Source organism: Macaca thibetana, chromosome 7 (genome assembly GCF_024542745.1).
Source record: "Macaca thibetana thibetana isolate TM-01 chromosome 7, ASM2454274v1, whole genome shotgun sequence".
In the NCBI taxonomy this organism is placed as follows: domain Eukaryota; kingdom Metazoa; phylum Chordata; class Mammalia; order Primates; family Cercopithecidae; genus Macaca; species Macaca thibetana.
The window spans coordinates 72,612,876-72,636,355 of record NC_065584.1 but is presented as its reverse complement, the minus strand read 5'-3'; the positions used below and the strand labels follow the sequence as shown (position 1 = coordinate 72,636,355).

Sequence of the window (23,480 nt, the reverse complement as noted above, 5' to 3'; positions counted from 1 at the left end):
TAGTGATTCCTAGCAGGAATAATGAAACAGATTCAAACTGTGCCGAAGTTCACAGGAAAATAGAATTTCCCTTAATCTCGTTGATTACTGGTGGAATGACTCATCTTCCAGTTGTACATTGCTCTTGAGTTACTCAGATATTTGTATAAGTTAGACAGTGGAAGGAAAACCACCAATGAGATGTACAAGACACGTCATTTGAGCTGATGAATGTTCCCGGGATATCCCCAAGATTTCTACCTGAGTATTCTTGCCTGTCCTATTTACTGTTTGACTCTTTCACCTTTTGGTTTTCTTTCAGAGTAAAATCACTTCCCATTTCCTTTCTGCTTTCCACTTGGATAACTTTCACAGTCTACTCTCTTACTACTGCAGTGCACAAAGATTTACTGTCTACATATTTAACATTAGTCAGATTTACTGTTGAATTTATGCACTAGAAGTTTCAGGAATTTAAATTTTTCCTTTTTCATTCTCTTTTCTGCTTCTGATTTTTTTTCACTAAAAGAGAACAAAAATAACCCAAACTATTTTCTTTTTATAAAAAATTAGCAATAGAATTGAGTATAGATGGTAGTAAATTCTGCTTCATTTCTGTGGAAACATTGAAAACTTGATGGCTTCTGCAAATGACTGATAAATTGTTTCTGCTTTATAAAGAAAGGAAATAGCTCATTCAATTCAATGAAGTCATTAGTAAATGGAATTAGAAATAAAGATTCTGTATTTTTTTGTTGTCATTAATTTGGTCTTTCTGTCCGCATCTCAGTTTTCTCACAGGTTTGTTTTGAGGATAGATCAGAAGACATATGCACACTGTAAAGCATAAAGTAATCCTTAAGGATGCACTACAGGCAGTCCTCAGCCGAGAAACCTGATTTATGAACCACGCATACATGCGTACTACAAAGGGATGGATCTTACCTCAGTCTAGTGCCCTTTGAAGGTGACAAGCTAAATGGTCTTTTTGGCCCCCGAATCAGAATACCTAGGAACAACTGAAATGTAGACATATTTTTCTTATACATGTGGGAGCAGTTAGGTTATGGGTCCTTTCAGGGATTCATCTACTCTGCTGCCATGTGAAGACAGGAACCCATTTCTCAGTCAGGAATAGGAAGCAGGAAAAGTTACTTTCCTGGTATCCAATGTTGAAACCCAAAAAGTTTATAAATGTTGACAAACTATTGGTAAAACTTGTGGTATTATTATTTACCTAAAGCACATACAGGGGCTTTTATAGTATAGACTTTTTACAGTCAAATCATTTAATTTTATTGAGTTCTTACAATAGCCCTTTGAAGTATGTATTAATAGCCCCACTTTATTCCTGAGGAACGTAAGGCCCAGAAAAGTGAAGCGACTTGATCAGTGAAGGGGCTTAAATGTTCTACACGTTTCCTTTCAAAGACGAAGGGAAGTTAGGCACTGTATTGGCACTTTACAGCAGGTTCTGGGTTAGTTGTGAAGCAGAGGGGATTTCCAGGGTGTGTAAACACGAACAAACTCCTTGAATGAAAGCAGAATTTTTTTTTTAAGTAGTTAACAGCGTTTTGGGGTTTGCAGGACTCAGGCTGTGTTACTGCCTTTTTTTCTTTTTTTCTTTTTTTGGCCTGATTTGTTTCTTTCTAATTTAGGAGCAAGATTTTATAATTAAAAATATATTGCCTATTGCCCTTTCTTTTAGCTGTTCTCCATAAATCTGTCAGAATATGATATGAAAAGGAAGGAGAGTGGGATTAAAAATAATATGGCTGATTCTGTCTAGACATTTAATTTCTAAACTATCTTTACCTGAGTTAGATCTTTCTGCAAAGCTCAGACAAGATTTAAGAAATAACTTTAAACTTGTAAGTAAATTCTGTTCTATCTGGAATTTATAGGAGAATGTATTAATACTTGGAAATAATACCTAACTGCTAGGGAGCATGCATCTTTAGCTCATGATTCTAGATGATTGAGAATTTTTTAGGGAAAGTTTTTTAGTCCTTCATGTAGTTGATAGTGGACTATCATTTTATATTTCAAGATTAAAAAATAGATTATCTTCTTTCTCCTTCCTCTCCTCTTCCTCTTCTCTTTTTTTCTTCTTTCTGGCTGTATGGAATGACAATTTAATTATTCATTGAGTCTTCTATTAATGAGTATTTAAGTGGTTTCAAATCTTCCACTATTACAAAAGTGCCACAGTGAATCACTTACACATTTGTAATTTCTCACATTCTGATATAGATGTAAGATAGATTCCCACAAATTGAATTGCTAGCACAATGGAGACATATTAATTTTGATTGGCCTTCATGGAAATTTTATCAGTATATACTCAGCAAATTATAGATTAATATTTGCTAGTTAATAATCAGCAAAATATGAGAATTCTTTCTCCACACCTTTAAGATTCAGTGTGCTATCAAACATTTTGATCTTTGCCTATATGAAGTAAAAAATAAAATTGCAGTATAGGATTAATTTACAGTTTTCTTGGAGTGTGGTGGAGCATATTTTCACAGGTTTAAGAGTCACTTATATTTATTTTCTGCAAACTTTACTCCTGTCTTGCCCGTTTTTTGAGTTCTGACTGTTTTCTTATCAATTTTAGGAGCTCTTTATTTGAAAAATCTGTGGTTTAAATTACAATTTTTGAAGCTTTACTTATGTTTTTTTCTCTATGTACATTTTAAAATATTCAAATTTATCAGACTTTCCTTTTATGGCTCCTGGGTTTCATATTTAGAAAGATTTTTTCTGTTGCAAGGTTATTGAAAAGCCAACAAACACAAAAACTTGCTTTTGCTCCCTACACTTTTGTTGTTTTTCTCTAAATTTTTTTTTTTTTTTTTTTTTTTTTTTTTGAGACGGAGTCTTGCTCTGTCGCCCAGGCTAGAGTGCAGTGGCCGGATCTCAGCTCACTGCAAGCTCCGCCTCCCGGGTTTACGCCATTCTCCTGCCTCAGCCTCCCAAGAAGCTGGGACTACAGGCGCCCGCCACCTCGCCCGGCTAGTTTTTTGTATTTTTTTAGTAGAGATGGGGTTTCACCGTGTTAGCCAGGATGGTCTCGATCTCCTGACCTCGTGATCCGCCCGTCTCGGCCTCCCAAAGTGCTGGGATTACAGGCTTGAGCCACCGCGCCCGGCCTTCTCTAAATTTTTCATCCATTTGGAATTTTTTTCTGATGTGAGGTATAGTTCCAACTTAATTTCTTCCCCAGCTAATTAGCCAATTGTGTCAACATCATTTGTTTAGCAACCCATATTTTACCCAACTAGTGATAAAGTGGGATGTTACTGTTAGCATGTACCAAATTCTTCATATGAATATTTAGGTCTCTTTTTGGACCTTCTTTTCTGATTCACTAATCTGCATACTTCTTAACAGTATGACACTATTTTGATTATTGTAGTTTCATGATATATGTAATATCTATTAGAGCTAATTTTTATAACTTGGGTTCTGGCACTTTCTTTAATAAACTTACCAGAGGTAAATATTATAGGCCTATGATAAAATGTATTAGCAATGTTCCCTGGGGCAAAATCACGTTTTATATATGTGACAGAGTCCTATTACCAGTAGCTTTTAAGCATTTTTGAACACAACACAGATACAATATACATTATATGTAATAACACATTTATAAATAAAAAAAATTTATACATTAAAAAAATTATGGACTCTTGCTGTATTTGTTGCGCTCTATTTTTAGTTCTGTTTATTTCTCTCCGAAATGCTGGTTGCAACTGTATTAAATTGATCTCATGACCTAGTAAGGTGTTGTGACCTGCAGTTAAAAAACCACCTTATTATTTGATGTTTTAAATCATAGCCATTCTAACTGGTGTGAGATGGCATCTCATTGTGGTTTTAATTTGCATTTCTCTGATGATTAGTGATATGGAGCATTTTTTCATGTTTATTAACCACTTGTATGCCTTCTTTTGAGAAGTGTCTGTTCATGTCTTTTGCCTGTTTTTTAATGGGGTTGTTTTTTGCTTGTTGAATTAAGTTCCTTATAGATTCTGGATATTAGCCCTTTGTTGGATGCAGTTTGTAAATATTTTCTCCTATTCCGTAAGTTGTCTGTTTAAAGTAAATAGTTTATTTTGCTATACAGAGTCTCTTTAATTAATTAATTAGGTCCCACTTGTCAATTTTTGTTTTTGTTACAGTTGCTCTTGGGGACTTAACCAAAAATTCTTTGCCAAGGCTGAAGTCAAGAAGGGTATTTCCTAGGTTTTCTTCTAGGATTTTTATAGTTTGAGGGTTTACATTTAAATCTTTAATCCATCTTGTGTTAATTTTGATATGTGGTGAAAGTTAAGGGTCCAGTTTCATTCTGCTACATATAACTAGCCAGTTATCCCAGCACCATTTATTGAATAGGAATTCCTTTCCCCATTGCTTGTTTTTGTTGGCCTTGTCAAAAATCAGGTGTATGCGAATGTACAGCTTTGTTTCTGAGTTTTCTGTTCTGTTCCATTGGTCTGTATGTCTGTTTTTGTACCAGTATGAGGCTGCAGAGAAAGGGGAATGCTTATACACTGTTGACGGGATGTAAATTAGTTCAGCCACTGTGGAAAGCAGCTTGGAGATTTCTCAAATAACTTAAAACAGAGCAACCATTTAACTCAGCAATCCCACTGCTGTGTGTATACCCAAAGGGAAATGAATCATTATACCAAAAAGACACATCCACTCACATGTGCATTGCTGTGCTACTCACAATAGCAAAGACATGGAATCAACCTAGTGCCAATCAGTGGTGGACTGGCTAAAGAAAATGTGGTACTATACACCATGGAATACTAGGCAACCGTAAAAAAGAACAAAGTCATGTCCTTTGCAGCAACATGGATGGAGCTGGAGGCTATAATCCTAAGCAAATTAATTCAGGAAGAGAAAAGCAGATACTGCAAGTTCTTATAAATGGGAACTAAACATTGAGCATACATGGACATAAACATGGGAACAACAGACAATGCAGACTGCTAGAGGGGGCGGGGTGTGGGTTGAAAAGCTACCTACTGGGTACTATGTTCACTGCCTGGGTACAGTATACCCACGTAACAAACCTCCACATGGATCCCTTGTATCTGAAATAAAAGTTGAAATACTAAAATAGATAAAAACAAGGAAAAAATAAAAATACTTCATCACTGACTTCAAGAATGAAGCCGCAGACCCTCGCAGTGTTACAGTTCTTAAAGATAGTGTGTCCAGAATTTGTTCCTTCAGACATTTAGATGTGTCTGGAGTTTCTTCCTTCTGGTGAGTTCGTGGTCTCGCCGTCACAAGTGAAGCTGCAGACCTTCCTGGTGAGTAGTGCAGCTCATAAAGGCAGTGTGGACCCAAAGTGAGCAGCCCCAAGATTTATTGCAAAGAGCGAAAGAATAAAGCTTCCACAGTGTGGAAGGGTACCCAAGGAGGTTGCCGCTGGCTGGCTGGCTGGCTGGCTGGCTGGGGCACCCTGCTTTTATTCCCTTATCTGGCCCCACCCATATCCTGCTGATTGGTCCACTTTACAGAGAGCTGATTGGTCCGTTTTGACAGAGTGCTGATTGGTGTATTTACAAACCCTGAGCTAGACGCAGAGTGCTGATTGGTGCATTTACAATCCTTGTGCTAGACACAGAGTCACAGAGTGCTGATTGGTGCACATACAATCCTCCAGCTAGATCTAAAAGTTCTCCAAGTCCCCATCTGGTTCAGGAGCCCAGCTGGCTTCACCCAGTGGATCCTGCACTAGGGCTGCAAGCCAGCTGCCTGCCAGTCCCAAGCCAGACCTGCACTCCTCAGCCCTTGGGCTGTCCGTGGGACCGGGATGGCACCAGTCGCCACGGAGCAGGAGGCGGCACCTGTAGGGGAGGCTCAGGCCCTGAGGGAGCCCACCGCATGGGGAGAAGCTCAGACATGGCGGGCTGCAGGTCCCAAGCCCTGCCCAGGGGGAGGCAGCTAGGGCCCGGTGAGAATTTGAGTGCGGCTCTGGCGGGCCGGCACTGCTGGGGGACCCGGCAACCTCTGCAGCTGCTGGCCCGGGTGCTAAGCCCCTCACTGCCCTGGGCCGGCGGTGCTTGCTGGCTGTTCCGTGTGCCCGGCGGCCGAGCCTACGCCCATGCCCCCCGGAACTCACAAGGGCCCGGGAGCGCAGCCCCGGTTCCCACCCGCCCCTCTCCCTCCACACCTCCCCAGAAGTAGAGGGAGGAGGCTCTGGCCTCAGCCAGCTCAGAGAGGGGCTCCCAGGGTGCCGTGGGCTCCTCAAGTGCCGCCAGAGTGGAAGCCAAGGCTGGTGGCCAAGGAGGCACAGAGAGTGAGGGCTGCTAGCACGTTGTCACCTCTCAATGAGACATATCCAGGTGAAATACCATTAGTCCTTATTAGTCTCTTTTGGGGAGGGAGTAGGGGAGTGGGAGTGATGTAGGTCCTTAAATAAAATAGGGAGACCACATCAAAGAAAGTAGGATTTCTAAGCCAAAAAACTCATGAAGGACATTTGCAAAGTTTCTTTCCCATTGTTTGCAGGACCTTGCAGGGAAGGGCAGCAGTCTTGATTGGCATGCCTTGCTTAAGAATACAGGGCACACTACTAAAATATACTGTATAGGAAGAAGGAAATACTATTATAGTGCATGTGCCAAGAGGTTTAGGCCCCATGTGTAAACTACTCCATGATCCTTAAACATAGTTTTTTTTTTTTTTTTTTTTTTTTTTTTTTTTTGAGACAGGGTCTCGCTCTGTCACCCAGGCTGGAGTGCAGTAGCCGGATCTCAGCTCACTGCAAGCTCCGTCTCCCGGGTTCACGCCATTCTCCTGCCTCAGCCTCCCGAGTAGCTGGGACTACAGGCGCCCACCACCTCGCCCGGCTAGTTTTTTGTATTTTTTAGTAGAGAGGGGGTTTCACCGGGTTCGCCAGGATGGTCTCGATCTCCTGACCTTGTGATCCGCCCGTCTCGGCCTCCCAAAGTGCTGGGATTACAGGCTTGAGCCACTGCGCCCGGCCAAACATAGTTGTTTTGATGTCTTCTGGCTTTTGGGATTTCTAGCTTGAATTTCTTAGTTTTGAGATGGGGTCTTACTATGTTGCCCAGGCTGAACTGGAACCCCCGGACTCCAGCAATCTTCCTGCCTCAGCCTCCTGAGTAGCTGGGGTCCAGCTTGATTTTTGTTGCTCTGAGGGATAGTACGAGAGAATGAACTTCTGGATTTTGAACCCAAAGTTCACCATTTACTAGTTAGGTGATCTGCTTAACTTCCCTATGCTCTATTCTCCTAATCTGTTAAGTGGGAAAAATGATAATATCTACCTCAAACCCTCATACCATTGTTTCAGCATTAAGAAAGTTAGTATATGTAAAGTGCTTAGAATTTTTGTTTCTTAATAGCATTGTGATCTACATGGCACATGGAAAGCACTATGTAAGTTTATGGTATTATTTGACTTGGAAGTGTGTAGGATTTTTTTCTTTAACCTCACAATTAAAAATTTTGTGGGGATGTGATTAGGTGATTTTTTTCATTGTTTCCCTGAATTTCATGTCATGTGTCCTTTAAAATGTGAGGTTTTTTTTGGAGACAGAGTCTTGCTCTGTCGCCCAGTCTGGAGTGCAGTGGCACAATCTTGGCTCACTGCAACCTCTACCTCCTGGGTTCCAGCAGTTCTGCCTCAGCCTCCTGGGTAGTTGGGATGACAGGCGCTGGCCACTACGCCCAGCTAATTTTTGTATTTTTTGTAGAGACAAGGTTTCACCATGTTGGCCAGTCTGGTCTTGAACTTCTGGCCTCAAGTGATCCACCCGCCTCAGCCTCCCAAAGTGCTGGGATTATAGGTATGAGCCACTGTACCCGGCCAAAATGTAGGTATTTTTTAATCTTGAAATTTCATTTAAAAAAAAAAATTCTTTTTGTTTTGATTTATTCCTTGAGAACACCCTTTTGAGGCTTAAAAGTTAGATCTCTGTTCTCTGTCCCTCATACCTATAATGTTCTTTCTCTTAACATTCTTTTTCTTCTTCTGCACTGAAGTAGAATTTCTCAAAATTTGTGATGCATTTCATGAAATCCATGTTCTAGTATATTATTTCTAATCTTTACTGCTTTCAAAGCATATTTAAATTCTGTTGTTGCATTTTTTTCATTTCTATTTTAATTTTGGATCTCTTTGCATCTGTTGCTATTCTTTCCTTAAAGCTTATTGCTCTTTCTTCATAGATACAACCAAATTTGTCCTCTTCTTTGAGGGATCCAGGCAGAGGTCTTCTAAATTCTGAATTGTATTTGAGTTTCAGAACATGCTTTTATCTGAATCTTTTTTTTTTTTTTTTTTTTTTTTGAGACGGAGTCTCACTGTCGCCAGGCTGGAGTGCAGTGGCGCAATCTCAGCTCACTGCAACCTCTGCCTTTGGGGTTCAAGCGATTCTTCTGCCTCAGCCTCCTGAGTAGCTGAGACTACAGGTGTGTGCCACCATGCCCAGATAATTTTTTGGGTATTTTTAGTAGAGACAGGGTTTCACCATGTTGAACAGGATAGTCTTGATCTCTTGACCTTGTGATCCGCCCACCTTGGCCTCCCGAAGTGCTGGGATTACAGGCGTGAGCCACTGTGCCCGGCCTATCTGAATCTTTAAAGCAAAACTCCTAACAAATGTTGTCGTATCTTTCATTGGCCTGTGAAGGATTTTTTCATCCTATTGAATTATCCTTGAGAAAAGAGATCCATTAATGCTCAGCATAAGCCATTAGGTAGATGGGCAGAGTGTACTTACCCCTTCATTGTCCTTTTGGATGCTGGCAATTTCCACCTTTTGGATCTAGACTCATCAGGATATTAGTCCAGTTTATCTGGTTAGCTGCATGAAGATGGGGCATTTTTCCACTCTGGCTTATCGAGTCAGATGCGGTTTATAATTCTCCTCTGAACAGCATATGACAGATTATTCCTTGGTGTCATGTACTTGTCTTATCTCACTTTCAGTCCCATTACCTGCTTATACCACTCGTCTTTAGATGATAAAGTGTCCAAAGATGCTGTGTTCTCCTAACTCTCCTGCCTTAAAGGTTAATTACTTAATTAGGATAGAAGAAAACAGCTAATGGACCACCTGGATTGAATGGTAAAGGAAACTTGGTTGAGAGATGTTTGACATGTGGTAAGGAAACCATCACCGGTTTTTCTGTTTAATGCAGCCCTTGTTTCTGAAATTGAGTTAAAGTATTTTTCCTGCTTTACTTTGAGTTACCTCTACTCTTTTTTGTCTCAAAAGCTGGAGAAATGTGCTAAGATAGTTTGTATCAATAAATTACCATTGATTACCATTGGTCATTTAGTTAGGAGAACTCTCCCAAACTTCTCTTTAGTTTACAGTACTGTTGTTGCCAGTTTAAAATTTCTCTAACCTCCATGTTAGTTGTTAGGTTGCAATGATACTTTTTAGCCATGTGGCTTCATTTTCATTAAGGCAGTCATGTTAATGTTCTTATTTAGGATTGGCCTCCATGGTTTAAAGAATGCACAGGAAGTAATTAGACACAGAGATGCATTTTTTATTGTTGTTCCCATGTTAAGAGCACTGCTTCCAACCAAAATAGCTGGTATTCCCCTGTTTTTCCACATCTACTATGACTAAAGCCAGTTTCTTTAAAAAGACCTTTCTCACTTAATGTCCTACTCTAGCAACTAAGAAGAAATAAGTGGAAAACAATAATGCATACTCAAAACTTTACATAAAAAGCAGTGATTGTCACATGTTAACTATATCCATGTACTGCAGACACAGATAATATTTTCTAAGGATTAGAAGAAAAGGAGTGTTAAAGCAACTGGCTTTAACACCACATTCTTCCCCCATTCCTTCATTAGTTAATAGACACTTGAATTGTTCTCAGTTTTTGGCAATTAGGAATAAAGCCACTGTTAACATTCAATATAAGTCTTTGTGTGGATGTGTATTTTCATATTTCTCCTGTGAATACTCATAAATGGGACTGCTCAGTTATATGATAAATATATGCTTAACTTTGTAAGAAACTGCTGAATTATTTTCCAAAGTAGTTGTACCCTCCTGCATTCCCACCAGCAATGTTTGGAAAGTCCATTTGCTCCACATATTTGTCATGGGTCAGTCTTTTTAATTTCGGCCATGCTAGTGGGTCTATAATGATATCTTGCTATGGTTTTAAATTTGCATTTTCCTAAAGACTAATGATGTTGAGTATTTTATAATAGTTATTGGACCAAAGGTTATTGTTATCATCTTTGTAACATTGATATGATAAGATTATCTAATCGAGAGTTGATACTCAGGTTTTGTCACTTGTCCCAATAATGTCCTTAACAAGCTTTTCCTTCCTCTAGATCCAAACTATGACCACACATTGGATTTAGTTGTCATGTTTCTTTGGTCTCTTTTAATCTCAGTTTTCTTTGTCTTTCTTGGACCTCAACTTAAAAAAAAATAATAATAAAGCATAGGCCTATTATTTTGTAACATGTCTCTCAATTTGGGTTTATCTGATATTTCCTTATGATAAGATTTGGGTTGGCATTTTTGGCAAGAATGTTACAAAAATTATGTTGTAACCTTTTCAAGGGCATTGTATCAAGGGCCCCACCTGTGAATATTAATGATGACTTTATATGTTACCCAAGAAATTTATGCCTATTCTGATGTTGCTAAGAATTTTCCTGTTTTCTTCTAGAATTTTCATAGTTTTGGCTTTTAGGTTTATGATCTATTTAGATATATTTTGTGTGTGTGAAGTGAAATAGGGATTGAGGTTCATTCTTTTTTTTTTTCAACATTTTGCCTTATTAGCTTTTCCTATTTCTTTGATTTCTGCTTATTATTATTCTACTTTCTTTGAAATTTAATTTGCTCTTCTTTTTCCACCTTTTTAAGTTGAAAACTTAGGTCAATTTTTATGACCTTTCTTCTTTTTATATAAGTATTTAAAGCTTTATATTTCTTGCTAAGTACTAGTACACTGCATCCCCTGAATTTTGGTATGTAATTTTTATTATCACTTAGTTCAAAATATTTCCTAATTCCCTTTGTAATTTTTTTTGATCCTTGGGTTATTGAGAAGTGTATTTAGGAATATTTGCGGCTTTTATAGATATTTTACTGCTATTGGTTTTTTGTTTAAGTGTGTGTGTGTGTGTATCAGCAAATATACTCTTTAAGATCTCAGGATTTTGAAATGTACTGAAACTTATTTTATGGTTAGTCTATTCTAATACTGCTATAAAGAACTGTCTGGACCTGGGTAAATTTACAGAGAAAAGAGGTTTAATTGACTCAAGGTTCTGCATGGCTAGGGAGGCTTAGGAAACTTACAATGATGGCAGAAGGGGAAGCAGGCACGTCTTACACGGCAGCAGGCAAGAGAGCATGTGAGAGCACAGGAAAAACTACCATTTATAAAACCTTCAGATCTCGTGAGAATTCACTCACTATCACGAGAACATCATGGAAGAAACCACCCCCATAATCTAATCACTTTTTACCAGGTCTCTCCTTCAACACCTGGGGATTACAATTCAAGATGAGATTTGGGTGGGGACACAAAGCCAAACCGTATCAATGGCCTAGATTGTGGTCTGTCTTGGTAGATGTTCCATGTGCACTTGAAAAAGAATATGTAGTCTGCTATTGTTGGGCATAGTGTCCTACAGAGACAGATTTGTCTTCTAAGTCCTTACTGATTTTTACCTACTTGTTCAATCAATTATGCAGATAAGGTATTGAAATCTCCATCTGTAATTGTAGATTTACCTATTCCTCCTTTGTTCTGTCAGCTTTTCCTTTATCCACATCTTGAAGCTCTATTCTTATGACTTTGATGTATTGATCCTGTCATCATTATGAAATGTCCCTTCTTTTTGTAGTACTCCTTTTCTTCCAAGTCTATTTTGTCTAACGTTAGTGTCACCGTTCCAAGTTTCTTAAACTTACTGATGCATGATACATATTTTTCCCTACTTTTCACTTCCCACTTATTCTGTATTAAAGATAAGTACATCTATTATAGATAGCATTTTTTATAAGGTTGGATTTAAACATTTTATTTTGCTATTTGTCTTCTATTTATCCCATCTGCTTTTTGTTCTTCTGTTTCTCCTTTCATGTCTCCTTTTGGGTTAATCCAGTTTCTTTTAATTTTTCATTTAATTCATCTATTGGCTTTTATCTATACCTTTCTACTTTTTTTTTTAACTTTTTAAAAATTTTATCAGCTCTGGCCTATAGATCTACATTATTTTTTAAATGTACGATTTGAACTTTACAATCTGAATCCTTAACTTAATTCAGTCTACTTAGAATTTATATTGAACAATTTCACATGAAATATCAGAACATTATAGCAGTAGGATTCCATTTACCACTTCCTGGTCTTTGTGCTATTGTTTTATTGTAGCTTAAAACATATGTTACATCTGTATATGTTTTAAGCCCTATAAGGTAGTGCTGTGATAAGTTTTGCTTTAAGTAGTCATATGTCTTTTAAAGAAATTAAAAGAGGAAAAAGTATATTCTTTTTTATAAATACCCACATCTTTATCATTTTATTTTTGGTGTTTTTTCATTTCTTCCAAGTCTAGCTTTTCATCTGATATTATTTCCCCAGCCTGAAGAAATTGCTTTAGCATTTCTTTCTTTCTTTTCTTTCCTTTTTTTTTTTTTTTTGTGACAGAATTTCACTCTTGTTGCCCAGGCTGGAGTATAATGGCTCAATCTCAGCTCACCACAACCTCTGCCTCCCGGATTCAAGCAATTCTCCTGCCTCAGGCTCCTGAGCAGCTGGGATTACAGGCATGTGCCACCACACCCAGCTAATTTTGTATTTTTAGTAGAGACGGAGTTTCTCCATGTTTGTCAAGCAGGTCTTGAACTCCCAACCTCAGGTGATCTGCCCGCCTCGGCCTCCCAAAGTGCTGGGATTACAAGCATGAGCCACCGTGCCCAGCCTTCTTTCTCTTTTGTAGAGACAGTATCTTGCTATGTTGCCTAGGCTGGTCTTGAATTCCTGACCTCAAGTGATCATCCTACCTGGGCCTCTCAAAATGCTGGGATTACAGGCATAAGCCATGGCACTGGCCAGCTTTAGCGTTCCTTATGTTGCAGGCTTGCTGGTGATGAATTCTCTGTTTTCATTTACCTGAATATATCTTTATTTTACCTTAATTTTTTTTTGGCCTCAATTTTTAAAGGATATTTTTACTAGATACAGAATTGTGGATTGAAAGCAGTTTTGTGTTGTTGTTATTTTATTTGTTGTCTGTCATCCTTTTAAAGATGTTCTCTGGCCCCGTTGTGTCTGATGAAAACTAAACTGTCATTTGTATTATTATTCTTTTTTATGTTATGTATCCTTTTTTTCTGACTGCTTTTAAGGTTTTTCTATTTTTGATTTTCATCAGTTTTACTATGATGTACCTAGTTATAGTTTTACTTATGGTTTTCTTTGTGTATATTCTGCTTTGAGTTTGCTCTGCTTCTTGGGCAAGTTATGTATTTCATCAAATTTGGGGATGTTTTGGCCATTCAAATACTTTTTACTACTCTGTCCTTTCTATCCTCTCCTTCTGGACTGTAATTACACATGTTAATCTGTTTGATATTGTACCACAGGTTACTGAGACCCAATTCAGCTTTTTGTTTTCATTAAATTGTATAGTTTTTTGTTGCTCTGTCTTTCATGTTCACTGACTGTTTCTTCTGCCATCTCCAATCTGCTATTAAATCCATCCTATGAATATTTTATTTCACATTTGTGGTTTTTGGTTCTATAATGTTCATTTTGTTAATTTTTCTAGTTTACAATCTCTGTGGAGATTTTCTTTCTTTGCATTCATTATGACTATATTTACCTTTACTTTTTTTTTTTTTTTTGAGATGGAGTTTCACTCTGTTGCCCAGGCTGGAGCACAGTGGTACAATCTTGGCTCACTGCAAGCCTCGCCTCCCAGGTTCAAGTGATTCTCCTGCCTTAGCCTCCCAAGTCGCTGGGATTACAGGTGTGTGCCACCATGCCTGGCTAAATTTTGTATTTTTAGTAGAGACAGGGTTTCACCATGTTGGCCAGGCTGGTCTCGAACTCCTGACCTCAGGTGATCCACCTGCCTCAGCCTCCCAAAGTGCTGGAATTACAGGCATAATTCTTGATTATATTTGCAATAGTTACTTTATAGTTCTTATCTGCTAACTCAAGCATCTACCCTTTGGATTGGTTTCTTTCTTTCTTTCTTTTTTTTTTGAGGCGGAGTCTCACTCTGTCACCAGGCTGGAGTGCAGTTGCACGATCTCAGCTCACTGCAACGTTCGCCTCCCGGGTTCAAGCAATTCTCCTGCCTTAGCCTCCCAAGTAGCTGGGACTACAGGTGTGCGCCACCATGCCCAGCTAATTTTTTATTTTTAAGTTAATTTTTTTTTTTTTTTTTTGAGACGGAGTCTCGCTCTGTGGCCCAGGTTGGAGTGCAGTGGCCGGATCTCAGCTCACTGCAAGCTCCGCCTCCCAGATTTACGCCATTCTCCTGCCTCAGCCTCCCGAGTAGCTGGGACTACAGGCACCCGCCATCTCGCCCAGCTAGTTTTTTGTATTTTTTTGGTAGAGACGGGGTTTCACCGGGTTAGCCAGGATGGTCTCGATCTCCTGACCTCGTGATCCGCCCGTCTCGCCCTCCCAAAGTGCTGGGATTACGGATTACAGGCTTGAGCCACTGCGCCCGGCCTTAAGTTAATTTTTTTACTTTTAGTAGAGACGGGGTTTCACCATGTTGGCCAGGATGGTCTTGATCTCTTGACCTCATGATCCGCCTGCCTTGGCCTCCCAAAGTGCTGGGATTACAGGTGTGAGCCACTGTGCCCAGCCAGTTTCATTTTTGTTTTTGGAGATGGAGTTTCTCTCTGTTGCCAAAGCTGGAATGCAGTGGCATGATCTTGGCTAACTGCAACCTACGCTTCCCGAGATCAAGTGATTCTCTTGCCTTAGCCTCCTGAGTAGCTGGGATTACAGGCATGCACCACCATGCCCAGCTAATTTTTATATTTTTGGTAGAGATGAGGTTTCACCATGTTGGCCAGGCTGGTCTTGAACTCCTGACATCAAGTGATCCACCCACCTCAGCCTCCCAAAGTACTGGGATTACAGGCTTGAGCCACTGCGCCCAGCCCAGATTGATTTATTTTGAATCCCTTTTTTCTTGACTGTGTGGATCACATGTTTGTATTTTTTATGTTTATTAATTTTTAATTGTGTATCAGACATTGTGAATGACACATTGCAGAGGCTTTAGAGATTATCTATGTTTGTCTGGAAATTACTGATTTTTTGCTAATTTAGTAGGCTGTTAAAGTTCTTTAGACTTAGTCTCCAAACTGTCTCCCTTGCAGTGGGTAGCAGCTGAGATCTCTGGTTAGGTCTTTCAAGTCTTTCAGCTGTTGCTTTTTTGCTGGGCTCTTTGGAATCTTCTCCAAGCATGTGCAGATCATGTTTTACCCAAGAATTTGAGGAGATTTATGTGCAAATTTTGTGGTTTTATCCTTTCTAGGATTCCCCATCATTTTCCAGCCTCTGGTTGCCTCAAACTCTGTCTTCTCTATCCTCAAATCAGTAAGTTCTGCAGCTTTCTGCTTGATTTCCAGTTGTTCCTGCTGGTCACACTGTCTGGAGATTGCCCGCTGACCTAGACAAATTTTACCTGGTATAATTCCCTTCTTTTCTTTCCTTTATTTTCCCAAATATAGTGGCATTAAAAAAACACAACCATTTATTACTATTATTATTGTTGTTCTCTCTCGCGGTTCTAGGGGTTAATGAGACTTCGTTGATGGTTCTTGCTTGGGTCTCCTATTGTTGTAGTCAAATAGGGGCTAGGGGTCATCTTGAAATCCCCCTCAGTCTTATCGGTGTGGTAATTGATGCTAGCTGGCTGTTGGTGAGATTCCGTTGGACTGTCAGATGGAACACTTACATGTAACGTCTACTTGGGCATTCTCAGGATGGCTGGTTTCCAAGAGCAAGCATCCTGAGAGTGAGAGCCAGATGAATGCTGTATTATCTTTTATTTCCTAGCCTCAGAAATCACGTAATGTCACTTCTGCCACATCCTATTCATTGAGGCAGTTACAAAGGAGAGCCCGTATTCAAGCACAGGGTATTAGACCCCACCTTTTGAGAGGGGAGTGTCAACTAATTTTCAGACAGATTTTAAAACTACCAAACCTTTCAAATGTCATGTCCTCTCCAGTTTCTGCCTGCTTTTGCTCATTCTTTGGTACTTTCAAATTGCTGGGTATTTATCTAGAATTTATATTATTATCTAGTAATCCAATACAAACTATTCCATCATTACCAGAGGTGGAACTCCCTCCCCTCTTTTTTTTCTCCATAGCATTCTCACATTTAATATTATTTACTTATTTACTTGTTTTATTTTGTGCATCCTCCCACTAAGCTCCATTAAGTGGGATTTTTTTGTTCTGTTTTGTTTTGTCTCTTTGATAAACTGCTAGGCATATAGTAGGTGCTCAGCAAATATTTTTTGAATTAATGATTGACTGAATCTTTACCTCTCCAAAACAGCCATAATAAAAGCTCTTAATGACAAAAGAGGACCTATACGTTTTACAGCCTTGTTCTTTCAGCACAGTTGCAATGGTAGTGTGGCATATCTAAGGTTCACTTCTCCTTGGCTTATAGAACAGGACTTAGAGATTTTGACAGTTCATTCTTATCATAACTATCATGTGGGTTAATTCAGAAGTCTAGATAGGCCAGCTGCAGATCAAATGAAATTACGTATGAAAGTGCTTTGTGAAGTGTAAAGTACTATAAGATTATAAAGTGTGTTAGATAATTGTTTGCAGTTGCATCCATTAGGCTGGCTTTTTCAGATTTAATTTTGAGAATATTCTGTGTGTGTGTGTGTGTTTGTGTATTTTTAAGGGATGAATATTTTGAATTATCAAAACAGTAATAAGGTTTACTGCAGTGTGTTTATAATAAAGTCCTTACTAAGTTCTTAATAATGTTTTGTCTGACTTTTCTTTATTAGGAACTTAAGAGATTTGAGAACTTCGTAAAATCTTGTCCTCCTTTTGATATTGTCATTGATGGCCTCAACGTTGCCAAAATGTTTCCTAAAGCTCGTGAATCTCAAGTTGTAAGTATAAGTTTTACTTTGTTATTCCACATCTCTGGAAACATTTGTTGTACCCATTTATGACCTTCTTGGGGCTCTTAGCTCCTCAGTTTTTCTTCCTCTAAAACTAAGGTCCTCAGGGTGCCACAATGACCAACTGCATGCTCCCCTAACATTTACTATTTTCATCACAAATAAGTTGCTCTTCAAGGCTGGGAGAAAGCGATTAAAAGTGAGGAATTAAAAGAAAGATTGCAATGCAGGGCCAGATTTTCCTGTTTTGTATAAAACTAACCTTCTTCTGGGTTTCTGCTTTCTCTTTGGGATCACTCTGTCATTTCCCTGTGGGTCATATTCTTATATTTGAAAATTATCAATATACAGTATCAAGAGATATTAATCACTCATTACTCACATTTGTTTTTTCCAAACATAGTATATTCATAAATTAACCTAAGCAGTTTTTTTTCTATATGGTAGCCATTTGTCAATTTATAAATGCCCTACTAGTTTCTAATAAGAATATCATTTTTCATAGCAGCAATTAGCAGTTACTTTCATCTCTATTTTGTAGATTAAAAAATTGAGGCTAATTTTGTATAGTAAATCTATAGAAAACAGTCATAATATCAAAATTGGATTGTAGAGAGCTCCTGGGTTTCAGATTTGTGGCACTTATCACTGACAATCTATAGCCATTCATCTGTAATTAAACTGTGTCTTAAAAATTGCTGCCACTGGCGGGCACAGTGGCTCATGCCTGTAATCCCAGCACTCTGGGAGGCCGAGGCTGGCAGATCACCTGAGGTCAGGCGTTCGAGACAAGCCTGGCCAACATGGTGAAACCCTGTCTCTACTAAAAATACAAAAATTAGTTGGGCATGGTGGCACATGCCTGTAATCCCAGCTACTCGGGAGGCTGAGGCAGGAGAATTGCTTGAACATGGGAGGCGGAGGTTGTGGTGAACCGAGATTGCGCCATTGCACTCCAGCCTGGGCAACAAGAGTGAAACTGTCTCAAAAAAATTAAAAAGTAATGATAAGGGCCGGGCGCGGTGGCTCAAGCCTGTAATCCCAGCACTTTGGGAGGCCGAGGCGGGCGGATCACGAGGTCAGGAGATCGAGACCATCCTGGCTGACACGGTGAAACCCCGTCTCTACTAAAAAATACAAAAAACTAGCCGGGCGAGGTGGCGGGCGCCTGTAGTCCCAGCTACTGGGGAGGCTGAGGCAGGAGAATTGCGTGAACCCGGGAGGCGGAGCCTGCAGTGAGCTGAGATCCGGCCACTGCACTCCAGCCTGGGCGACAGAGCCAGACTCCGTCTCAAAAAAAAAAAAAAAAAAAAAAAAAAAGTAATGATAAAAGGAGTAGTAAAATACATATGTATTATTTTTATATTTGAAATTGAAGCCTATGTAAAATTGAGGAGCCCTAATGGGAAGAATAGATAAATTTGCTAGACAGTTAAAAACAAAACTAAACTAAAAAACATAAACACTGTTAAAATACAACAAACTGCAAAATGTAGACCGGGCATGGTGGGTCACGCCTGTAATCCCAGCACTTTGGGGGGCCGAGGCGGGTGGATTGCCTGAGGTCAGGAGTTCGAGACCAGCCTGGCTAACATGATGAAACCCCATCTCTACTAAAAATACAAAAAAATTAACCAGGCATGGTGGCACATGCCTGTAGTCCCAGCTACTTGGGAGGCTGAGACAGGAGAATCGCTTGAACCCAGAAGGCAGTGGTTTCAGTGAGCTGAGATCAAGCCACTGCACTCCAGCCTGGGCAACAGAGCAAGACTCCGTCTTAAAAAAAAAAAATGTTTACAGTATGTGACAAAGAGCAGATTTCCTGACTGTATCAGAACTGTTATAAACCTATAAGAAAGAGATGAACCGGCTGGGCATGATGGCTCACGCCTGTAATCCCAGCACTCTGGGAGGCCGAGGCTGGCAGATCACCTGAGGTCAGGCGTTCGAGACAAGCCTGGCCAACATGGTGAAACCCTGTCTCTACTAAAAATACAAAAATTAGTTGGGCATGGTGGCACATGCCTGTAATCCCAGCTACTCGGGAGGCTGAGGCAGGAGAATTGCTTGAACATGGGAGGCGGAGGTTGTGGTGAACCGAGATTGCGCCATTGCACTCCAGCCTGGGCAACAAGAGTGAAACTGTCTCAAAAAAATTAAAAAGTAATGATAAGGGCCGGGCGCGGTGGCTCAAGCCTGTAATCCCAGCACTTTGGGAGGCCGAGGCGGGCGGATCACGAGGTCAGGAGATCGAGACCATCCTGGCTGACACGGTGAAACCCCGTCTCTACTAAAAAATACAAAAAACTAGCCGGGCGAGGTGGCGGGCGCCTGTAGTCCCAGCTACTGGGGAGGCTGAGGCAGGAGAATTGCGTGAACCCGGGAGGCGGAGCCTGCAGTGAGCTGAGATCCGGCCACTGCACTCCAGCCTGGGCGACAGAGCCAGACTCCGTCTCAAAAAAAAAAAAAAAAAAAAAAGTAATGATAAAAGGAGTAGTAAAATACATATGTATTATTTTTATATTTGAAATTGAAGCCTATGTAAAATTGAGGAGCCCTAATGGGAAGAATAGATAAATTTGCTAGACAGTTAAAAACAAAACTAAACTAAAAAACATAAACACTGTTAAAATACAACAAACTGCAAAATGTAGACCGGGCATGGTGGGTCACGCCTGTAATCCCAGCACTTTGGGGGGCCGAGGCGGGTGGATTGCCTGAGGTCAGGAGTTCGAGACCAGCCTGGCTAACATGATGAAACCCCATCTCTACTAAAAATACAAAAAAATTAACCAGGCATGGTGGCACATGCCTGTAGTCCCAGCTACTTGGGAGGCTGAGACAGGAGAATCGCTTGAACCCAGAAGGCAGTGGTTTCAGTGAGCTGAGATCAAGCCACTGCACTCCAGCCTGGGCAACAGAGCAAGACTCCGTCTTAAAAAAAAAAAATGTTTACAGTATGTGACAAAGAGCAGATTTCCTGACTGTATCAGAACTGTTATAAACCTATAAGAAAGAGATGAACCGGCTGGGCATGATGGCTCACGCCTGTAATCCCAGCACTCTGGGAGGCCGAGGCTGGCAGATCACCTGAGGTCAGGCGTTCGAGACAAGCCTGGCCAACATGGTGAAACCCTGTCTCTACTAAAAATACAAAAATTAGTTGGGCATGGTGGCACATGCCTGTAATCCCAGCTACTCGGGAGGCTGAGGCAGGAGAATTGCTTGAACATGGGAGGCGGAGGTTGTGGTGAACCGAGATTGCGCCATTGCACTCCAGCCTGGGCAACAAGAGTGAAACTGTCTCAAAAAAATTAAAAAGTAATGATAAGGGCCGGGCGCGGTGGCTCAAGCCTGTAATCCCAGCACTTTGGGAGGCCGAGGCGGGCGGATCACGAGGTCAGGAGATCGAGACCATCCTGGCTGACACGGTGAAACCCCGTCTCTACTAAAAAATACAAAAAACTAGCCGGGCGAGGTGGCGGGCGCCTGTAGTCCCAGCTACTGGGGAGGCTGAGGCAGGAGAATTGCGTGAACCCGGGAGGCGGAGCCTGCAGTGAGCTGAGATCCGGCCACTGCACTCCAGCCTGGGCGACAGAGCCAGACTCCGTCTCAAAAAAAAAAAAAAAAAAAAAAAAAGTAATGATAAAAGGAGTAGTAAAATACATATGTATTATTTTTATATTTGAAATTGAAGCCTATGTAAAATTGAGGAGCCCTAATGGGAAGAATAGATAAATTTGCTAGACAGTTAAAAACAAAACTAAACTAAAAAACATAAACACTGTTAAAATACAACAAACTGCAAAATGTAGACCGGGCATGGTGGGTCACGCCTGTAATCCCAGCACTTTGGGGGGCCGAGGCGGGTGGATTGCCTGAGGTCAGGAGTTCGAGACCAGCCTGGCTAACATGATGAAACCCCATCTCTACTAAAAATACAAAAAAATTAACCAGGCATGGTGGCACATGCCTGTAGTCCCAGCTACTTGGGAGGCTGAGACAGGAGAATCGCTTGAACCCAGAAGGCAGTGGTTTCAGTGAGCTGAGATCAAGCCACTGCACTCCAGCCTGGGCAACAGAGCAAGACTCCGTCTTAAAAAAAAAAAATGTTTACAGTATGTGACAAAGAGCAGATTTCCTGACTGTATCAGAACTGTTATAAACCTATAAGAAAGAGATGAACCGGCTGGGCATGATGGCTCACGCCTGTAATTCCAGCACTTTGGGAGGCCAAGGCGGGTGGGTCACTTGAGGTCAGGAGTTCAAGACCAGCCTGGCCAACATGGTGAAATCCCGTCTCTATTAAAAATGCAAAAATTAGCTGGGCATGGTGGCGGGTGCCTGTAATCCCAGCTACTTGAGAGGCTGAGTCAAGAGAATCTCTTGAACCTGGGAGGCAGAGGTTGCAGTGAGCTGAGATCATGCCATTGCACTCCAGCCTGGGTAACAGAGTGAGACTCCATCTCGAAAACAAAAAAGAAAAAGATGGACCATGCAGTGGAAAAGTGGTTTAACTTTATTCATATTTATAGATACAGAGATTAAAATATTTATCTTCCAGATTGGTAGATATTTAAAAGTTGGTAATATTCAGTGTTTAGAATAGTTTGAAGAGGTAGGAAGGATGGTATCAGTGCAGTATTTTTGGTGGATGATTTGTCTATAACTTTCATTATCTAAAATATTGAAATTCTGTTTTCAGGAACTGACATAGTAACACTAGTACATAAAGAAATGTATTCAAATATGTTCATTATTGCATTATTGGTAAGCAGAAAAATCTAAACAACCTGAATATCTATCAATCTAAAGCCCAATACATATTTAAATATTCATTTTTGTGAAAAAGGTAAACCTATATGTGCTGCTATGGAACAGTTGTCAGAATATAAGAAGCAAAATGAAAAACAACATGCTTAGAATTGCTCTACTTATATTAAAAACAAAGCAAAAAATTACCCATCTATAGATAAATGTTTGTTAGATAAGTTTGCATGTGCATGCCCAAAAAATTTCTAGAAGCTTAACACACACACACGTGCATGCACACATACACAATTTAACAGTGTAGTTACCTTTGGGAATTGGGAATAGAATACTGTATAAGAGAATGAGAGGATTTCTGGTTTTTGTTTACATTTTTTGAATTTTCTTTTACCATGAAAATTTTAAAAATATCAGGAAAGGAAAAAGGTTAAAAAGCATTCTTGGTAAATATTTTAAAATAGTTTTATAATACTCTGTGTCTTGTGGATATACAATAATTTTTAAGTCATCTCCCTGTTGTTAGACAAATGAGGTTTTCCATTTTTTACTATGATAAGTAATGCTTTGGAAGACAACCTCTGTGCATGTTTCATAGGATGTCTTTGGAGTAGATTTTCAGAAACAGGACTCTTTAGTCAAAGAGTATGTATATTTTTAAAGATCTCACTATATATTGCCAAATTGCTTTCCAAAATGATTATAATAATTTATACTACCAGCAAAAGTGTATAGGGGTGCCTAAATATAACACATTTCTTTAAGGTTACTTATTACATGATTGTTTCAGCCACTCACCTATGCCATGAGTCCGCTAAGTGAAAAGGACTGGACGGTTTTTTCCTCATTTTTTAGGTCAAACAGATTTTTTTAAATTGTGGGACAAACTTTAATGAAATAGTTCCAGAGAGGGAATATTCTTCATTGTCTTTTATGTACTTATCTTTCTCTTAATACAATTACCTTTAAGTGTACATAAAGGAAAAATTAGGAATTTGAAGTTCCAAAGTCTTAAGTTTTTTCCATCTTTGAAGAGATTTCCAGATTTTTTTTTTCTGTGGAATGATGTACGTATTATTTATGCTCTTCCTGTAAACTCTCTGCATTATATGTTACACATTTTTCTCAGTCCTTTTACATTAATGGTTGATTATATATCTAGTATTATTCTCTGTAAGTTCATTAATGAGAAAATAACTTTTTTACATTCATTGTTTAAGGAGTAGCACCATTATCACATATCTTGATCTCAGAACCTATAGCTTAAGGGTGATAGAGATTAAGGAACTAAAAAAAGAAAGTTCTAGTTGTGAATGTATTTTATTTTCTTAATTTTCAGATGAATCTTTTTTATATTTTAATTTTTCTGAAGTCTGAGTATATGCTATAATTAATGTCAGTAGAAACTTGCCAGCCACCATGTAGAGATTTATTGGTGACTGTTATAGCCTGGGTGTGTACAAAATTAGCTATATATAGCGTATGTCTATTCATCTGTTTGCCACCTCAGTTGAATTAGTTGTATTTGTAGCTCTACACACTGTTA

The 23,480-nt window shown here is 39.6% G+C and overlaps 2 protein-coding genes across 4 annotated transcripts in view; both read left to right on the top strand.

The window, feature by feature from the left end:
* The window catches only part of PSMA6 (proteasome 20S subunit alpha 6), a 205,501-nt gene that overhangs the window by 46,217 nt on the left and 135,804 nt on the right, over positions 1-23,480 (top strand). The gene's annotated exons all lie outside the window — the stretch shown is intronic.
* The window catches only part of PRORP (protein only RNase P catalytic subunit), a 149,370-nt gene that overhangs the window by 35,404 nt on the left and 90,486 nt on the right, over positions 1-23,480 (top strand). For 2 of the 3 annotated variants that reach the window (XM_050798100.1, XM_050798101.1), the window contains exon 5: positions 17,048-17,155. In XM_050798100.1, coding sequence (XP_050654057.1) covers positions 17,048-17,155 — 108 coding nt within the window. Of the gene's footprint in view, positions 1-15,831; positions 16,079-17,047; positions 17,156-23,480 lie in introns of those variants that run through there. The other variant, XM_050798102.1, reaches the window with a different exon arrangement.